The 19,875-nt window shown below is 37.8% G+C and overlaps 6 protein-coding genes across 6 annotated transcripts; all 6 read left to right on the forward strand.

Annotated features, from left to right (window-relative positions):
* Window positions 1-36: 36 nt before the first annotated feature.
* On the forward strand, window positions 37-652 carry GCK72_023068 (uncharacterized protein; the record flags this gene model as incomplete). The annotated part of the gene is made up of 4 exons (XM_003103342.2): window positions 37-200; window positions 254-359; window positions 438-538; window positions 583-652. The coding sequence occupies 4 exons, from the start codon at window positions 37-39 to the stop codon at window positions 650-652; spliced, it is 441 nt and encodes a 146-aa protein (XP_003103390.2).
* Window positions 653-4,654: 4,002 nt separating this feature from the next.
* Window positions 4,655-5,344, forward strand: GCK72_023069 (uncharacterized protein; the record flags this gene model as incomplete). Its single annotated transcript, XM_053735215.1, has 3 exons — window positions 4,655-4,801; window positions 4,847-5,149; window positions 5,288-5,344. 3 exons carry the CDS (start codon window positions 4,655-4,657, stop codon window positions 5,342-5,344), a joined length of 507 nt encoding a protein of 168 aa, XP_053578781.1.
* A 2,553-nt stretch (window positions 5,345-7,897) lies between these two features.
* GCK72_023070 (uncharacterized protein) lies at window positions 7,898-9,197 on the forward strand (the record flags this gene model as incomplete). Its single annotated transcript, XM_053735216.1, has 2 exons — window positions 7,898-8,048; window positions 8,938-9,197. 2 exons carry the CDS (start codon window positions 7,898-7,900, stop codon window positions 9,195-9,197), a joined length of 411 nt encoding a protein of 136 aa, XP_053578782.1.
* Window positions 9,198-10,124: 927 nt separating this feature from the next.
* Window positions 10,125-10,454, forward strand: GCK72_023071 (uncharacterized protein; the record flags this gene model as incomplete). Its single annotated transcript, XM_053735217.1, has 1 exon — window positions 10,125-10,454. One exon carries the CDS (start codon window positions 10,125-10,127, stop codon window positions 10,452-10,454), a length of 330 nt encoding a protein of 109 aa, XP_053578783.1.
* A 1,818-nt stretch (window positions 10,455-12,272) lies between these two features.
* On the forward strand, window positions 12,273-13,654 carry GCK72_023072 (uncharacterized protein; the record flags this gene model as incomplete). The annotated part of the gene is made up of 5 exons (XM_053735218.1): window positions 12,273-12,396; window positions 12,898-13,176; window positions 13,244-13,327; window positions 13,412-13,526; window positions 13,573-13,654. The coding sequence occupies 5 exons, from the start codon at window positions 12,273-12,275 to the stop codon at window positions 13,652-13,654; spliced, it is 684 nt and encodes a 227-aa protein (XP_053578784.1).
* Window positions 13,655-17,574: 3,920 nt separating this feature from the next.
* On the forward strand, window positions 17,575-19,626 carry GCK72_023073 (uncharacterized protein; the record flags this gene model as incomplete). The annotated part of the gene is made up of 5 exons (XM_003103215.2): window positions 17,575-17,636; window positions 18,053-18,363; window positions 18,601-18,918; window positions 18,965-19,333; window positions 19,400-19,626. 5 exons carry the CDS (start codon window positions 17,575-17,577, stop codon window positions 19,624-19,626), a joined length of 1,287 nt encoding a protein of 428 aa, XP_003103263.2.
* Window positions 19,627-19,875: the final 249 nt, after the last annotated feature.

Here is a 19,875-nt window from a genome sequence, read left to right on the forward strand (position 1 = left end):
TTCGAAATTCGTCTGCTTCACCGGAACTGGTGAAAGATGAAGGTTCCTATCATTTGTCTTCTACAGTTGCTTCTCATTTTGGTTGTTGTCAAAAAGACAACCCAACGGACCGACATCTACATGAAGGGTAATCTGACTTGTGTAAGTCATTGGACACCCAAATGGTGTGCAAGAATAGTATTGGTGGAAAAAGATACTTTGTACGTTTTACTTATCACATGATATCTTTTGATGATGTTTTTCTGTATTTCAGTGAGAGTGGAACCGACAAAATTGCGGAATTTGGGGTAGTATGTTCAAAAATACCATGGATTGAGTATGAGATGAAGGGCTTCCAAGATGGCGATGGATTTTACGACGTAAGTTTTTACCTTTCTCCGCTTTGACTCATTCAAAAAATAGGACCCATGTTAGTACACAATTCAATACGTTTTCAGATCTTCTACGAAATGAGTGCGGTCATTACACACTCCTGCTCTGGTCGGGATCTTATTTGGAAACAAGAGCACAAGCTGAATTGGATTCCCGTTTCTAAAACGTAGGTTTTCAACTTCAATGCCAATTCACAACTTTAACTTTCAGAAACGTCACATTGGTCGAGCATTTTGCAATGTCCGAAGCATTTCGCGCAAAAACTTTTTTTGATGATTAGATCTGGAAGCCGAGTTTTGCAAGCAGACAAACTTTCTGACAATTTCTGAAAATTATTTGATATTTAGCTAGATGACTTTCACAATATGAATGAATCAGTTACTTTTTTCATTAACAACTTCAAACAGTTTTTTTTTGGCGGAAGAATAAGAACGATCCCCAAACTAGACCATTAAAAGAGTGGGTTGGAGAAAAAACAGAAGGGAGAGACAAATGATGAAAGAAAAACCTTATACATTTTGCCAGAGTATCAAACCCCTTTTTGTTGGAAAACATACTCAAGCATGATGACATAAACGTCTCCTAATTGTCGAAATGAAAATTGGAAACACACAATGAAACTGTAATTTTGAAAAACTTATAAAAAAAATTTAATGGCGTCGGGGTGATTATGTGTCTTATTTTTGAAAATAGACAATAATCAGCTTGGTAAAAAAAAAGAAATTTCATCCAACTTTTGCATTTGAAGTGTCCACGATAAAGAAGCAATTGTTTCAATCTCTGTCCTATGAAATGTTTACTTATAACTTAATATGTTTCCGGAAGTAATAAAATTCTAAAAAGGCATCTCTCCGTATTAGTTTGTAGCTTGCTGAAACGAATGTTCTTTTTTCGAAATAATTATATAACGAACCACCTTGAGGTCGAGCAGCAAACATAACACTGGTGGTCTTTTTCGGCTGAAAGACAATGTGTACTCTCTTGTATATTTTCTTCACGCTGTCCCATTCATGAGCCTTGATATCAGTTGGGAGAGCGTTAGACTGAAGATCTAAAGGTCACCAGTTCGATCCTGGTTCAGGGCATTTCTTTTTGCTGTTCGTTCAATGTGACTAATACAGTAAATGTTGCTCAAAATCACATTTGAACAGATGATAAAAAACAATTAGAATTGTCTGTCTATAGTTTTTAGGAAAAGTTGATTTTAAAGAACCAACTAGTGGAAAACCCCAATCCAGTTTCTGAGCGTTTGGTTATCATACAGTGCGCGTCATAAAGATAGCCCCCCTTGCGATTATGTCAGATCTGGCTCAGCCGTAAGTTTTCATGAAAAATGGGTAACAGCATTCGATTCTTCGGGCGAAATAACCCCTGGGCGCAAAGTTTCATGAATCTCCTACAAAAACTACGGGTACACCATCGAAAACTTGAAAAATAGGTCGCGTCATAAAGATAGCCCCCTTGAGAATTTTCAATTTCTCCATGATTTTTTTCCGTTTTTTCACTAAAAAACGTTTTCAATCGATAAAGTTCGCATTTTTATCAGCGTTATCTTATTTTTTTCCACACTTTTACAGCAAAAATTCTACTTTGAAGAGCCAGGTTATGCTAAAAAGTGCAAAAATCGGGATTTTTGAGGAAAACGATCGTAATTCGCATTTCAAATAGAGGGAGCAATATTTTTGCAGGGTATTTTACTTTTTTCGGTACTTGTCTGATAATTTCATCTTACTTTCGGCTGAAAAAAGCGGCTCTGAATGCTCAGAGGCCATCCCAATGTGAAGGAAATTCACTTAGGAAGATGGTTTTGAGCTTCTTCAAGATGAAGAACGTTTGAGAATCTGTTTTTATGGTATAGTTTTTGAAAGAAATAGTAGAATCAAGTCTCATGTTATTGCCAAGACATAGCTGAACTACTTCGACCAATTAGTAACAAGTACTTGTCTTTCAAATCATGATCTAGTGTCCCAAATCTTTGTTCACTAGTAAAACACTGGATATCGTGAGTTTAACGATGAGTAGACAACTTTTTGAAAAGAAACTACGAACATTGTTTTTGTTTGAAGGTTTTTTCACTCATTTCAAATAATTTTAAATCTTTTAAACTTACTATTGATTCGAGAACACAATATTCCTTTGTGAAAATAACTTGACCATGATTTCTACTGCTAGTACTTATCTGTAACCTGGTAAGGTCTCTTAGAAATGTCTTAGTGACATAACAAAAGTTTATTTAAACCATTCTCAAAAAGATTCCACTTTAAAAATAGATTCTCAGACGTTCTTCATCTTGAAGAAGCTCAAAACCATCTTCCTAAATGAATTTCCTTCACATTGGGATGGCCTCTGAGCATTCAGAGCCGATTTTTTCAGCCAAAAGTAAGATAAAATTATCAGACAAGTACCGAAAAAAGTAAAATACCGTGCAAAAATATTGCTCCCTCTATTTGAAATGCGAATTACGATCGTTTTCCTCAAAAATCCCGATTTTTAGACTTTTTAGCATAACCTGGCTCTTCAAAGTAGAATTTTTGCTGTAAAAGTGTGGAAAAAAAATAAGATAACGCTGATAAAAATGCGAATTTTATCGATTGAAGTCGTTTTTTAGTGAAAAAACGGAAAAAAATCATGGAGAAATTGAAAATTCTCAAGGGGGGCTATCTTTATGACGCGGCCTATTTTTCAAGTTTTCGATGGTGTACCCGTAGTTTTTGTAGGAGATTCATGAAACTTTGCGTCCAGGGGTTATTTCGCACGAGGAATCGAATGTTGTTACCCATTTTTCATGAAAACTTACGGCTGAGCCAGATCTGACATAATCGCAAGGGGGGCTATCTTTATGACGCGCACTGTATTCCTTTCAATATTTTTAAGCTCATAACTTACTTCAATCAAAATAATCAGACATTTCACCGGTAATAGTTTAACTTTTCCCTGAGATTATGCGTCAATTCATTCAAAAATCGACATTTCAGAAATAGTGCACCATACATGCCTACGTAGAAGGATGTTTCAACGGCAAAACCTTTGAATTTTGAAGGAAATGACATATTTGTAGATTACAAATGAGGAATATTGACGTTTCACAATTTCTTGCTATTTGTTGTAGAAATTGGCAGTCACTGGTGTATTCAGAATATTAACTGTTGTTGACTACTCGGACAGCTGCTTCCTTGCAAATTTCTTATCAGTGGGCGAATAAGGCGGAAGGAATGGCGTCATTTTAAATAGAATAGAGAAAAACGATAAAGCATTGAAAATTTTGAAATAAAAACTTGTGTTGAAGGAGTGGTTTACTACTTATTTTTGCTGAAAACACTGTAGGATAATTATGTTGTGTGATATCATTCTTATATATAAAAGACAATTGGGCGTTGTCTGAGGCGATGTCTGCAACGATTTTGGAAAGAGAAGAGAAATTGAGCCAGCGGGCAAAAGCGAACTGGCGTGCCTTGGACAGCGACCGCCGCTTTAGACCACTCGGTCATGCGGGCACATTTTGAAAAAGGGTTGCCACGTAAATGAGAAGAGGCCAGCCGACTGAACCCGCCGAAGGCGGGGAAGACAGGCTGGTATGATAATAAAGCCATATGAACAGCTGGTGCTATGCCCAATTCACAAGCCTACTTCACATTGAAATGTGCAGCTAGTATTTAATAGAAAATAGGGTGCTCCAGTTAGTATATCCTAATTCAAAAAATCAAATCAACTCCGAGATGTAACAAGGATCGTTTGTACAGCATTTCAGAGTGAAAAATGGTTTCTGGTTTCAAAATGCGAAGAAAAACCAACATTGTGGTGAATTTTTGGATGCTAGATATTCAAAAACGGTCGCTCCGGATGTATGCTGTCTCGATACAAACCACCGATGGGATAGTGCTAATTACGATATAGATTTCGAGTATCCGTGGAATATCATCTAATGAAATCAAGATTCTCTTGCAATTTCAACGAGATATTATTTGTTCCCGCACTAATTCTTCAGTTCTCTAAACTTATCGACATTCCAAGTTTCATTTCTTCAAACCATGCTAAAAATTGTTGGGTTATATCTGTCGTTTTCCTGTTGGGTTATATCTGTCGTTTTCCTGTTGGGTTATATCTGTCGTTTTTCCCGTTTTGATGCATGGTAAGTGTCATTTTTCTCACATGATAGTATGATTGACGTTGGACATCACACGAAACATGTATATTAACTCGGCTATTCTAGAAATTATCATTTCCGATTTTTTCTGAAATATTTTTATATTTCTCATTAATAATTGCATAATTTCATTCAGAAATGGTTATTTTCTGGAAACTTTCATTGGTTTCTGCTGTCCTACTTGCTCTCAGCTTGAATAAAGTTCGAGCGAGCTACGCACACAGTGATTACAAACTTCGCGAAGTAATTGAACCAGTCAAAGAATTGATTCTTGTCAACAATTCCGTGAGTGCTAACAAAGATTTAAAATCCTTATTTTGTTATATTGAGAATTCATATCCGGAATTCACGATTCATGGTCAAATTTATTGCAACAAGTCACCGATTGACGGGGTTCGTCCATTCATTGAATCAGATTTGAGACCTGAAGGGATTCTTGCTATTGACACCACAGCCCACGGAGGGCTCTATAGATTGACAGCCACCGTTGAGTACGAAAAACAAACAAAAACTTGGCTTGTCATCCGTCATCAATGTCCCATCGAATCAATTCCTCCAATGAAACAATGTGCAACACCATACTATTGGACTGAGATTAGCATTGATCTTGATCGAGTGATTCCTTCCCTCTCCGTAAGTAAACCTGGCGTGATAAGTGATGAAATGAGAAACAACAAACCAAAATTATTTTGTTCTATGTTCTACTGCTAGTGTTCGAACACCACGTGTATTGAATGGCTGAATCTGTATGTTTCAAAATTGTGCTTTCAGTATAACTTCGACTTGGGACATATGGAAACTTACACTCGTGCGAGATGCCTTATTTGAAATAACCGGAAATGAGTTCTATTGGCATTAAACTAAAAACTTATGCTACACAAATATGTTTTCCTTTTTATTATAAAATTTTTTTAAAAACATTTTATTCCACTCAATGAATATTATTGCATTAAAAATGTAAAAAATGTTCTCTACTGGCAGAAATCGGCTACTTTCATTTCTAATAACTGAAAAATTTTCTTGAACGAACTGCTAGTTTGGACATCGAAAAATCCTGGAGGCATGTGACGTTTCTGAAATTAAAAGTTGTAGATTGGCAGAAAAACTGACGGAAAGAATTTTGTAGACGAAATGAGTTAAACAAGAATGGAAAGTTGAAGAATCTGTATACTAACATAATACAACCGATAAGACACTGAAGTGGAACCCAGGATACGTGGATCCAATGCGGATCTTTAACTGACGCATCTGCCGTACCCACAGATTCCGTGCGTAATCCGCGTTACATTTATAATGGATCCATCACATTTGATTTGTGGAAAATGATTAAGAGGAAAACGGAGACACCAAAATGATAGAGTCTGAAAATTCCGTAAATTTTTTCCGGCACCCGTTTCTTTTCATACATGTTGTTATCATAGGATAATGAGCGTAAACTGAGCGGAGAAAATACTTAACAAAATAAAATAAATGAAGTGATTCAGGAAAGTGTGATATCCTGCGGAATAACTGACAATATATTTTTCCCCGTGGCATGCGAATCAAATTTTGAAGACTAATCATAGAATATTCAGATAAAATCAGTATTGTATATCTACAAAAGAAAGAAAATAGGAAACGGGAATGTGTTTTTGATTTGGTTTTATTGAATGAAAAACAGAAGTGTAAAATTTCAAAACATTCTAGCAAAAAACTCTGACCCCAATATAAAAATGATTTGGAAGCTAAACGTTGTAGTTGAGAAAACATTCATTTGAATTTTTTGATAAGGCTGATGTGAAGGAGAAATATTATTCATTAATGTTAATGACATGCCAAACACGAATTCAGTATGTTAGTAATAAGAGACCGGACTCAAGTTGGGAGCTGACAGATTATTCTGGTAGTTTTGTTGTTTTCATTTTGGACATCCTCCGCTCCATTTGGACATTTTCCCAGCATCTTTTGAAAAGTGGACTCCATCGATCTTCAACAAACTGTTATTTAGACATAACGAAATCCTGGAAGTATGTGACGTTTCTGAAATCGAAAGTTGTAGATTGGCTTCAAAATTGACAAATATTAATTTGACAAAACGCGTAGTTGTCAATCATGACGTTAATTGTTTTGAAAAAATTGAAATGAGTGCTCTTGGTAAATGTTCGTCCGCCTGTTTGCATCATGCTTTTTAGTCATTGTAGACGATTTGAACAACAAACTGGTGCAATTCGCAACAAAAATTCTCAACAAACGCGTAATATATTGGAACTAAAAATATGTTTTCACGTGTGTTTAACGTGTGAACATTCTAAAATTATTACAAAAATATTCCGTACATTCTGAAAGACTGGATTATTTTTACCATCAAGAAATACTTTCAAATTTCACGGACCACGCCCTTTTGAATCGTAGTTTTTTCTCATCTTAGACATTCAAAGTTATCCGAAACTGTTTCAGTTGTCTGCTGGCCTTAATACTCGTTTCTGTTTTTGTTGTAGAATTGATCAGTTTTTGTATCTCCGTTCAATTATTTGTTTTCCCTACAACTTCGTTTGTTTCTTATAATATCTTAACTATTCTTGTTGGGTTTCCGTACATTGAAGAAAACAACCATCTGTGCTGCTCCTTCCGCTTTTCCTCTAGCTCTTCCTCTCTTTGGTTTCGTCGGAGGTTGGAAAAGGGTATTTCGATAAAAACGTTGCCAACGCGTTGGAAAATGTAACAGAAAATAAAAACGGAAGAGAACTCAAAGATAACTTCATCTTGCTAGCGGGTGGAGTTCTTGGCGAGCGGGCACTTTTCTTCAGAGACGAGAGAAGAGGTGGAGATTCTGATGAAGAAGATGACGACGATGAAGATGATCAAATGTACAATGATTATGACGACGAGGAGCTTTTCAGAGAGGAAACTGTCAGAGAGATTGGACCGGAGAGCAGAACAGAGAGTTATGAAAAAAAAAAAAAAAAAAAAAAAGTTTACTGATCAGGTAGAAAACCTTTCCATTTTTTGATAAAAATAAATCGGAGGCACTCTTGAACCAAACACCGGTCGCGTTCACAAATTTATTGATGACAAATAATGTTTTACTGCAGAGTATGATGAAGAGGAACAACGTGTTCAATTCGATTTGCAGTTCGCCAAACTTTATGTGCGGGAACGGATGCGTTTCATTGATCGAGGATAAAAAGCAGTAGGAGATTGTGGAAGTGGACGAGGGTAATAACAAGAAGATGAAGTGGGACTGCGAGTTATTTGCCACTCAATACACAAATATCTACAATCATCCAACACTGATCAAAAAGCCACGTGGATTGTCAAGAAAAGCTTTAGTACAATTCGATAAGGCTGTAAAAGACACACTATGTAGAAAAAATTGCTGATGATGAGGATGAAGACGAGGATATGGAAGATGATGCAGACGATAATGAAAGTGTTTTCTCAAATGTTTCAACGTTCCGGGCAAAAGGAGAGACTCTGGAACAGAGAAAGTTGCAGAAGGCAGCTGTGAAAGAGGCGAGAAAGCAGAGAAAAATTGAGAAAAAGGCCAATAATTGTAAGACTATGTCTGTAGAAAAGAAAAAAAGATGAGAGAGAGCTACAGTTAACTTGAAACGTTATGGTTTTTCTTCAGCTCTCCAAAGGATGCATCTTATAGACGATGGGGTTCTGAGCACAATTGTCAAACAAAGATGCTGACAAACTCCGGTAGGAAACAAAGGTCCTAATACTCAATATTCAAAATTAATGTCAATCATAAAATTCTATGTATCCTGCTCTAATGTTCACTCGCCGTTTACAAAGCCAGAATAGGTATTTTTTCTTAATTATTGTTCTTGAAGCTAACAAAAATTCCGTAGACAGTAGAAAACGCTAACAAATTGTTGGAAAGAACAACTGACTACAGCAGGAATTTTGAAAATAGTGGGTACGGTAGAGGTTCTTAATGGCTCGAGACTACAACACCCTAGTTTGATGTTATACTTTGTTTGGGTGATAACGTGCCTTTTTCAGAAACCGAGTGCAGTTTTTGGATTAGGTGTTCCTAGTTGCCGCCTTATATGAACTTTGTCAAAACGGAAGAATAGTATTTTTAGCCCTTGCGGGCTTCCAAAAATTATTTTTGTGGGGAGGTCGTTGTTCTCGGACCATCATTCAGTAGAAGTCCTATATCACAAATACGAAATGTGGTCCTCCATCCACAAACTACCACAGTTTCATACTTGATCATTGTTAGTAGACACTAGCGATGATTTATGCGCAAGTAGCGGCCGACATTTACCGGGTTCCGCCGGCCGCTATGTTTTACGTGCAAGTGGGCGGAGTGGATGTCTCTAAGCATATAATAGACGAAAAAGAAGCAAAAAGGTGTGTGAGAGCGGGAAAAAAGAAATTAAAGTTGTTTTCTACTCAGAGGTGATTATGAAAACATATATCGATACAAGGTCCCAGAAACCGATTGGATTTTCACAAAATTCTACGACAGAAGCGGGGAAACTGTGCAATTGCACTATCAGTTTCAATTCGACAATACAAACGGCGCGCCGCTGTTCCTTCTCTTGGATCGATTGGACCGTTCTGTCTTTACACAGACTGCAGTACACGCACTGCTCTTCAAATGTTTGACTCCTCAACACTGACCTTCGACTACACACACCTTGGCTACTATCGTGAAGACGATCTGCGTTTGGACGAACACCTCTAGACCACGACGCTAACAAACACACTCCACAGCCACGACTTATTACAACTCTATGTCGTTTTTCCGAGTTTTAAAGTGAGTTTTCAGAAGCTACGTGCTCACTCGACTCATAACAAATAGTACTCAATGACTTGAGAATGAGTTTGTTTTGCTTTCAAAAACATGTGTTTCATTGTGAGACTTTGCTTTTCCGGTGATCCAAAATCAGGATTCTTTACAAATAAGAAAATTTGTTGCTTTTCTCCAATAATAATTGTTGTTGATAGCTCTTTTCCAAGACGACTACCTTTTTTAGAATCAGTGCAAAAACCCCATCAGTTGTGAATCCATGTTGTATTCCAGTTATCCATATTCTGCTGTATTTTGAACCTTAAATCTGTAATTATTCTTTTCGGTTGCAGCGAAATGTAGTCTCACTAAAAAATAAGCGAAATCGGGAAACGCGCCAGAAACCGGGAATGTGTCAACAATAGCGCAGCTGATAGCTGTGCGCGTTTATCGTTTTCGCTTTTTTAATTTTGTTAATTTCTAATTTTTATGGAAAATATCGGAGGATTACCAAAAAAAATCTGTTTAAAAAATTTTTTCAATCAACTTTCAGTAAAATTACTTTCATGAAGTCATTTTTTCAGGTCTCATGCTGTCCCCAACTATCTGGCCAGTGTCAAAAAATGCACAAAATGCAAATCCGTTGCTATACAGGTCAGCTTTTCTTTGAATATTGTTCCGATTCATGAAAACCACCCGTGGGCAATGAATATTTTCCAGAAACCATTGAACCTGCCGTGAATCGCGAATCAATCTCTTGAATTTTGCGGACACAACAGCTTGGAAACGTGCAGAGCGGAAATTAAGCTATAAATATAATGTCAGGAAAGTAAAAAAAAGTGAAATCAAGGTTGAGGGACTTGTTGAAGGCGACGATAAAGTATGTTGTTCACTTCAATCAGAAAGAAGAAGTCACTCATGATGTCATGGAAGAAACTCAATGAAATTATGTCTGCACGTAGAAAAAGAACAACTGATCGTAACCAACCCGTCGCCAATCTTCAAAAACGTTTGGAAGTTTCCGATGAGAAGAATCTTGGTTTCGGAATTTATGTCGAGATCAGTTTCTGCATCATCTCGGATCTCTTCGTTCTTAACGCCAACATCAGTGATTTTATGGAGTACGAGATGTTCATGAACACGTTGGCCACAGTCAACAAGCTCCTGGTTCTCCTTATTGGAACCGTCTGTCACTTAAGCCGAAGAAGATGAAAAGCTTTAGGTAATATATTACTAACGTGTTTAAGGTGGTTCAATAATTTGCTTTTTTACAAGATGAGAACGAGGAAGATTATATTCATGAAAGTATTGGATGGCGAATTAGCGAAAATACTTCAGTAGGCGGATTGTCACTCGAATGATCACATCGAAAAGCTGACGGCTAAGAAAGACGTGTGCTAACTTAACGAAAAGCAAAGAGCCACGTTAAACTTCGCGGGCGTCTCGAAATCTTTGACAAGCACGAATTCTTCGTCACGTGTCATTGCTGCATTGAAGGCCATGCTCAATGGAGATTTAAAAAAGTGTAAGGATTAGAATCTTTTTAACAAGGCCGAAAAGTTTAAGGGACGTGCTTACTCGACTCATAACAAATAGTACTCAATGACTTGAGAATGAGTTTGTTTTGCTTTCAAAAACATGTGTTTCATTGTGAGACTTTGCTTTTCCGGTGATCCAAAATCAGGATTCTTTACAAATAAGAAAATTTGTTGCTTTTCTCCAATAATAATTGTTGTTGATAGCTCTTTTCCAAGACGACTACCTTTTTTAGAATCAGTGCAAAAACCCCATCAGTTGTGAATCCATGTTGTATTCCAGTTATCCATATTCTGCTGTATTTTGAACCTCAAATCTGTAATTATTCTTTTCGGTTGCAGCGAAATGTAGTCTCACTAAAAAATAAGCGAAATCGGGAAACGCGCCAGAAACCGGGAATGTGTCAACAATAGCGCAGCCGATAGCTGTGCGCGTTTATCGTTTTCGCTTTTTTAATTTTGTTAATTTCTAATTTTTGTGGAAAATATCGGAGGATTACCAAAAAAAAATCTGTTTAAAAAATTTTTTCAATCAACTTTCAGTAAAATTACTTTCATGAAGTCATTTTTTCAGGTCTCATGCTGTCCCCAACTATCTGGCCAGTGTCAAAAAATGCACAAAATGCAAATCCGTTGCTATACAGGTCAGCTTTTCTTTGAATATTGTTCCGATTCATAAAAACCACCCGTGAGCAATGAATATTTTCCAGAAACTACTGAACCTGCCGTAAACCGTTAATCGATCTCTTGAATTTTGCGGAAACAACAGCACGGGAACACACAGAGTGGATAATCAGGAACAGATGACAAAAGCAGATTTCAACAGTGAGTTTTAACTTCATACCGACATAAAACAACGTAAAAGACTCTATGATTCAAAGAGCGTTCTTTCGTTATTTCGATTTATAAAAATTTTCCGTGGCGAATGGATATTTTTCAGAAACTGTTGAATCTGCTGCAAATTCGTAATCGCTGCAATGTGTAGACGTGTGCAGACTTAACAGCTCGGTTGCTCAGAGTGAAGATTCAACTACAAATGACGGAGAAATACAAAATAACAACAAATCTCAACGGTAAGTTCCAAACTGATGTAAATCTCGGTACAGCTTACTACGCTGTATTAAAAAATGGATTGCAAACTTCTTAATTCTAATACTGATTTTCCTTTAAATCGAGAAAAACTTTTTTCTCAAAAACAAAGCTGAGAAACTCACGATTTTCTCCACATCCTAAAAAAATTTTTTGCAGATCACGTGCCAACCAAGATGAGGATAGCTACAAAACTCCAGAAAATGAGGACGATGATAACTCGGTGAAAGTGTTGAATGCCACGATTGGGAAATAATCTAGAAAGCCAGTTGACCAGACAGTGATGATGATTCGTCCGGCTGGTCGACAGAGAGAGACACCAACTCATCTGACGACTATTAGAATGTCACAAAGATGGAACAACTTTGCCGTTATTTCTTAAAATAAGTGTTCCGCAAGAAGAAGAATGACAAGAAAGTATATTCCGAAACTTTTGGACATTTCCAATGAGCAGCATCTTCGTCTCGGAATTCATATCAAGACCAGTTTCTGCATCATCTCGGCTCTCTTCGTACTTAACGGCAAAATCCGTGAGTTTATGGGGTACGAGACGTTCATGAACACGTTGACCACTGCCTAAAAGCTGCTGGTTCTCCTTATTAGGACCGACCGCAACAGGTTATTTGACACTTATGCCGAAGAAGATGAGAATCTAAAGGTAAGATATTACTAGCGTGTTCAAGTGGTTCAATAATTTGCTTGTTTACAGGATGAGGAAGATTCTATTCATGAAAGTATTGGATGGCGAATTAGCGAAGATACTTCAGTAGGCGGATTGTCACCCGAATGAAGACATCGAATAGCTGAGGGCTGAGAAAGACGTGTGCCAAATTAACAAAAAGCAGAGAGCCACGTTAAACTTAGCGGGTGTTTCGAAACCTTCGACAAGCACGAAGTCTTCGTCACGCAAGAAGAAAAAGGATTACTTGTTGCAGAAGATCTACAGCTTGGATGATGAGAGGCATTGTGCCAGAGTCCTTCTTCTCATGAGTCATATGACATTGTTAATCATTCCGATATTGACATTCAAGTTCTCTACAACTTAACCATTTGCCAACTTGGACTATGTGCTTTTTGCCACGGATCCATACGCGAAGCTCATCAAGGACTTTCCAGGATTCAAAACACTCACCGTGCCAAAGAATTGCTCGCTCAAGCTGTTGGAACACGTCAACACGAAAACACTGCCGAACAAGAGGAGATCGAACGTTCCCGCCAGGTTCCTTATCACATGCACATCGATGTCGAACTTATGGAATGTGTCTTTTTGATTTGTTCAATGCTTTTTGAGATTCCACACATGCCCAGCTGTGAGTTTGAGATGCGTCTTAGTATGCTTAACCGCAGTTTCCACTTAAACAAATCAAAAAAAATCAGTGACCGGACAACCAGAAAACACTTGTGAACATGTCGTTACTGCATTAAAAACCATGCTCAAGGAGACTGGAGGAAGTGTAAGAAGTACATTGTCAGCAACAAGATGAACCAGAAGGTGTGAAACCTCTTCCGAGCATGCCAAGAGAATGATTGTGAGACGTATTTAAGAGGAATCACTTCGCACATACCTTCTCACCTACTTGACCGTTTATGCTACAGGTTTACTCAAGAGGTTTGCTTCGTTGTTCGAGCTTTTGAAGAAAGATGTGCACAGCATTATCAGGTAACAGAACTGTTTTCACAGCTTATTTTTGATAAAAAATTTTCAGTAAGATGATCCTCCAAAATGAATTGACAGCCACACCCGACGAGCCAACTAACTCCCTTACTATTGGACCAACTCGTCTTTGAATGCTTGCACTCAACTTGTTCAACAAACTCCAAACTCATGCTGAGAATAATGAGCGAATTCTCAACCCACGTACATGAAGGCTATCAAGGACCTGGATTGTGATTTCCAGGAATAAACGAGCGGCAAGGAGACAAGCAGAAGAAAAGAGGAGGTTTCCAAGGATGACGACGTGAAGGACAAGGATAAGACGGGAAGCGAGGAAACTCAGGCTCACAGGGTGGTCAATAGCGTCGTCATCCAAATTAGCAACGTGCTTTCCAAATTTTCATTATTCAATTGTTTCTTCTCTCTGTAAAATCCGCCATCAATTTTTTTTTTCAGTTGTTCCAGTTGGCTTTTTGTTGTTGAATTGATCAGTTCTTGAATATTTTTCACTATTCTCTTTTCTATCCCCGTTCAATTATTTCCTTCCCTACAACTTCGTTAACCTTCTATAATATCTTAATTATTCTTGTTGGGTTTCCGTACGTTTCATCGAAGGTGGGAAACAACCAGAATTTTTCGATAAAAACGTTGCCAACGCGTTGGAAAATGTGACAGACAATAGGAACGGAAGAGAACTCAACGATAACTTCATCTGGTGGAGTACTTGACAAGCAGGCACGTTTCTTCAGTAACGAGAGAAGAGGTGGAGATTCTGATAAAGAGGTTGAATATGATGAAGATGATCAAATATATGACGATGAGGAGCTTTTCGGAGAGGAGATTGTCAAGGACGAGGAGCTAATTAGAGAAGAAACTGAGAGATCAGACCGGAGAGAACAAAACAGAAAGTTGTGGATGATGGTTAAAAATGTCTTATGAATAAAAATACAATACTAATTAGGTAGAAAACTTTTCCTTTTTTATAATAATACATATTTTTCAAAATGGGAGAGCTTGATAATGACAGTCATTTGTCATTCAATGCACAAACATCTACAATCATCCAAGAATGATTGAAGAGCCACATGGATTGTCAAGAAAAGCCTTGAAACGGCATTTGTGAGAGAGGCAAGAAAGCAGAGAGGAATTGAGAAAAATGCCAAGAAGACTATACCTGAAAAGGAGAAACAAAAGGTGAGAGTGAGCTACAGTTAACTGGAAACGTTACTATTTTGTTTCAGCTTTCCATAGGACCCATCAGACAGATTAAAGCTTGCCCAATCTATGAAACACAATACAAGTGATCATCTTACAGACGATCGGTTTCTGAGCACAATTGTCAAACAAAGATTCTGAGAACCCCCGGAAGGAAACAATGGTTTTAAAATTCAATGTTCAAAATAAACATATAAGAAATTTCAACAGCTTTTCAGTGTTCATCATTAATAAATTGATATTCTTTTCCCGAAATTCTAAAAAATTGTTGGGAAGAACAACTGACTATAGCAGAAATGTTGAAAATAGTGGTACGGTAGATGTTCATAATGGCTCGAGACCACAGTACCCCAGTTTGACGTTATGCTTTGTTTGGGTGATAACGTGCCTTCTTTAGAAACCGAGTGGAGTTTTTGGACTTGATGTTCACAGTTCCTGCCTGATATGAACTTTGTAAAAACGGAAGAATAATATTTTTAACTCTTGCGGGCTTCCAAAAATTATTTTTGTGGGGAAAAGAACCTGGTACCAACAGAGTCCTTTATCACAAATATGGCCCTCCTTCCACATAAACTTCCACAGTCTCATATTTGATCATTGTTAGTGGACACTCGCAACGACTTATGCGCAATTGGCGGCCAAAAACTTACCGGGTTCCGCCAGTTGCTATGTTTTACGTGCAAAGGGCGGAGTGCGAGACTAGGGGCAAATGTATCGTCGTATGATTTTTTGGCAGAATGAGAGTTTGGGACAGGCCCACCGGCGAAAACGCCATCTTGAGTATGGAAACTAACAGACTAGCCTATCGAAAGACTGAAAGTAATGGACATGTCGCGGTGAATGACTTTATTGGAGCACGATTCCATAAGGCTAGATTATAGCTCTTCGATGTTACCAATTGATTCTGTGTTCAGAGCAAAAATGAGACACTTTCAGTTTTCCCCCAACCGATCATATGACCGCAATATACTTGGATCCAATACACATTTAGAACCGCCGCAATCCGCGTTTTGTCCTTTTTAGTTTGGAGGTCCTCAGTTCCATTTTAATTTTTTTTCCAACGGTTATCACTAAAGTGAAAATTCCACAAAAACAAAGAAACTAGCAGTCGGCCAAACTTTATAGTCATTTTTTGCAAGTTCACGTTCATGAGACACAATAGAGAAAAAGAACATATTTTGAAGAGTCGAGAATGAAACATGAAAGTAGACCTTTTCATTGACTTGAGTCAGTCTCCAAATATTATGAAGTTTGTTTTGTTCATTTGACGTTTTATATTTTTTAACTTTTTTCATGGACCTTGTTAGATCACAAAAAATGTATTTTTAGCCCTTGCGGGCTTCCAAAAATTATTTTGTGGGGATGTGGACATCGTACCAACCTCCTTTATCACAAATATGACCCTCCTTCCACATTAACTTTCACAGTTTCATATTTGATCAATGTTACTGGACACTCGCTATGACTTATGGGCAAGTAGCGGCCGACATTAACCGGGTTCGGCCGGCTGCTATGTTTTACGTGCAAGTGGGCGGAGTGGATGACTCGGGCAGGAGTATCGGCGTATGACCTTTTGGCAGAATGAGAGTTTGGGACAGGCTAAGAGTGGTTCATCTTCATCTGACCATGAGTTGCTTAGAGTTTTTTTTTCAATAATTGTTTTGTTTTGCTTTTTGTTACAACATTTATGAAAAGATAAAACTACTGTTCCGACTTTTATCATTCCTCAATCTGTTAAATTGGAAAATGTTCAGATCAGCACATCGCTTGACCACGGCTCACATTGTACTTTGAAAGGATAAAAATATTTAAAATCAATCTCAGTGCGGCTCTGTACACTGTTAGTTTTTAGTTGTTAGTTTTTTTTTCTCCTCAATTCACGCTACTGAAAGATTTACACTTTACTCGAGATTTTCTGATACCTCTTGAAGTATTCCATTTTTAGCGTATAGAAAGTTTGTACGTTCATGTACTACTTTTTGTATTGATATTGATTCTGTGTAACTAGTAGAAAGCAAAAGTAACATCTAGTAACAATGACATCATTTTTTGAACAGTCTTTAGAATCATGAGTACCTTGCACAGAGACTTCATTAGAGCTGTCTAGACACTTAACATCTGGCGGCTGTTCTCTTTTACTTGAATATGACATCACTAGCTTAATTTTGGCGGTCTTCACGCTTAGAGATCATTCTGGTAATGTTTCGAAAAGCAGACGCGTGTTCAACAGATGTTTGCATTTTTGATACAAATGGCAGAATCACAAATCGCCAGTAACCTGTACATGTGTTCCACATACGTTTAATGATGGGCGGAGTTTGGAGACAATTCAGTATAGCAGGCTCACTAAAATCAGTCTTTCATTCTTCACTGGCCGTGAGGATATATCATTTATTTTATGTTTTGATTGACACATCTCTGTTGCTCCAAAGGGAAAATAATCAATTCAAAGTAAATTCATGTGCTTTGGGTGACATTTCGAACGAACTGAATAAAACCATTATAGTGATTCATCATGTGCTTTGCACTTTGTCATGACATTTTGAAATGGTACGTAAATGTGTAATAGTTGTAGTAGATGAGTAGGTAAATATAATCCTTTCCTCTTTGTGCTCACTTTTTGTCTTTTTTTTTGGTAATTCTAATCTTATTGTCAATCTTTTGTTTATCTCTGCATATATATTAACTCCGTTTTTACTGATTATAATATTAGATATTATTCTAGGAATAATTTTTCATTCTATTAACATTTTTTTTTCAAAGCAGTGCTTTTCCATTACTCGTTTTCCTGATATACGGCCACTCTTTTCGATTTTTGAAGTTTCTTATCCAGGTGACAATGACAACATCATTCAATCCGATTCCAGCCGAAAGAGTTGGTGACCAATCTCCTTCGATCTGGTAAGTTATCTTTAAACCACTTCCTAGGTAAAAATGAAACTTTTTGTTTGCACATGCTAGAATGTTTCATACTTTTCAAGGTTCGGGCTGGGCCGGCCCGTGCCGGGCTTTGTCTGCGAAATTAAGCCACGTCCCGAAGCCCCGGGTGATTGGCGCCAAAATTCAACATTCAAAATTTTTGAATTTTTTTTCACAATAAGGTCACATTTTTGACTATCATTTAGAACTAGACGAAATTCTGAAAAATCAAATCCAAAATCAATGTTTACATTTTCGATGAAAAATTGAAAAAATGGCGAAGAAATTGGTTCATTTTTTGATGTCGGGCCTTCGGGCCTTCTAGAGGCTTGCCAGACTGGGCAGAACCTTGACAAGTATGGAATATTTTGTTTGAAATATCACCAGTTTTGTTTCAGGGTCGAGTTGACTGCTCTAGCTGCAGAATCTAGAGCGGTAAATCTCGGTCAAGGATTCCCAGACGGACCAGCACCGAAGTTTGTCACTGAAATTCTCAAGAAGATTTCCAAGAAACCAGGTTTGGTCGAAGCTCACCAGTACACTCGTGGCTTTGGTCATCCGAAACTTGTTGAAATGCTCTCAAAGTGGTACACCACTTTCTACAAAGTCAATGTTAACGCATTGGAAGATATCCTAATCACCGTTGGAGCGTACCATGCATTGTACTACGCATTCCAAGCTTGGATCAATAAAGGAGACGAAGTCATCGGTGAGTTTTTATTCATATTTTTTGAGAAATGAAAGAGCCAATTTCTGAAGCTGACTGACTAGAGCTACGCAGATACGTCTGCAGTGGGTGAAATGGGGTGTTCGTTTCACCTAATTTTGAAAAGAGCACCAACTGAATGGTCAGCGAAAGGCGGATCAGACAGATTAGCTCACACATAACTATCCCGCTATTAAAATCATTCTAATAACTCAATTTTTCCATTATTTCCAATTTTAGTGATCGAGCCAGCATTTGATTGCTATGGACCTCAAATCAGGTTTGCTGGAGGGATCCCAGTTTCTGTTCTCATGCAACTACCAGAAAAAGCTGAAAGTGCTGCTGAATTCAAAATCAACTTCACTGAACTCGAGGAAAAAATCAGCGAGAAGACCAAGATGATTGTCATCAATAATCCTCATAATCCCACTGGAAAACTCTTCACTCTTTCTGAACTTGAGAGCATTGCCGAACTTGCCAAGAAGTACAACTTGATTGTGGTTGCAGATGAGGTCTACGAGTTTCACGTCGAAAAACACCTAGACATGATTCGCTTTGGTGAGATATAGTAAATGGAGGGAAGATTAACTGTATGATGTTTCAGCGAGCCTTCCAGGCATGTACGAGCGGACCATCTCCATTGGAAGTGCCGGAAAAGTTTTCTCCGTGACTGGGTGGAAATTAGGATGGGCAATTGCCCCGAAAAACCTCCTGGCTCCACTCAAAACCATTCACCAGAATTGTGCCTATACTTGCTCCACACCGACCCAGTTGGCCGTCGCTAAGGCTTTTGCGTATGAATTCCCCAAGTACTTCAACAATTCGAAAAAGTCATATTTGGCTCACAAATTGCCCAAAGAGATTGCTGTGAAACGTGCCAAACTCGCTGAAATGCTCGCGACAGCTCAGTTCTCTCCGATCATGCCCGAAGCGGGATTCTTTATGGTGGCGGACTATACAAATGCTAAAAATAGTGAGTGATTGAAATATATTTTATTTTTCAGAGTTTTTTTTCTAAAAAGACAAATTCTATTTCCAGTTCCGATCTTCACAAAATCCGGCCAAAAAGAGTCGGATGACCCAGCCGACTTGCTTTTCACCAGATGGCTCTGTCGCGAAAAGAAGCTTGCTGTAATCCCATTGACTGCGTTTTTTTCTACACCGGAAATGAAGCACTCGAACAACAACATGGTGCGCATCTGCTTTTTCAAAAAAGTCGAAACTCTTGATAATGCCAAGAAAATCCTTGATATGTTTGCTCAGTAACATGGAATCTTTGTTTACTAATCTAAAATCCTATTCTATTTTTGTATGGCTACTCTTTTTTCTCTTTTTTTGTGACAATGAAATATTTAATAATTTAAACTGTGTCTTTCATTTTGTGAGGTAAACGATTTGTTTTCACAGCCAAAAATCCAGCGAGGTTTATCAAGGAAACTCTAGTTTGTTTGTTTACAGAGTCCTCAAAAAGAGCTGTAAATTAACAGCCAAAGACATACTGAAAACCGAGTTAAA

This window comes from Caenorhabditis remanei, chromosome X (genome assembly GCF_010183535.1).
Source record: "Caenorhabditis remanei strain PX506 chromosome X, whole genome shotgun sequence".
Lineage (NCBI taxonomy): Eukaryota > Metazoa > Nematoda > Chromadorea > Rhabditida > Rhabditidae > Caenorhabditis > Caenorhabditis remanei.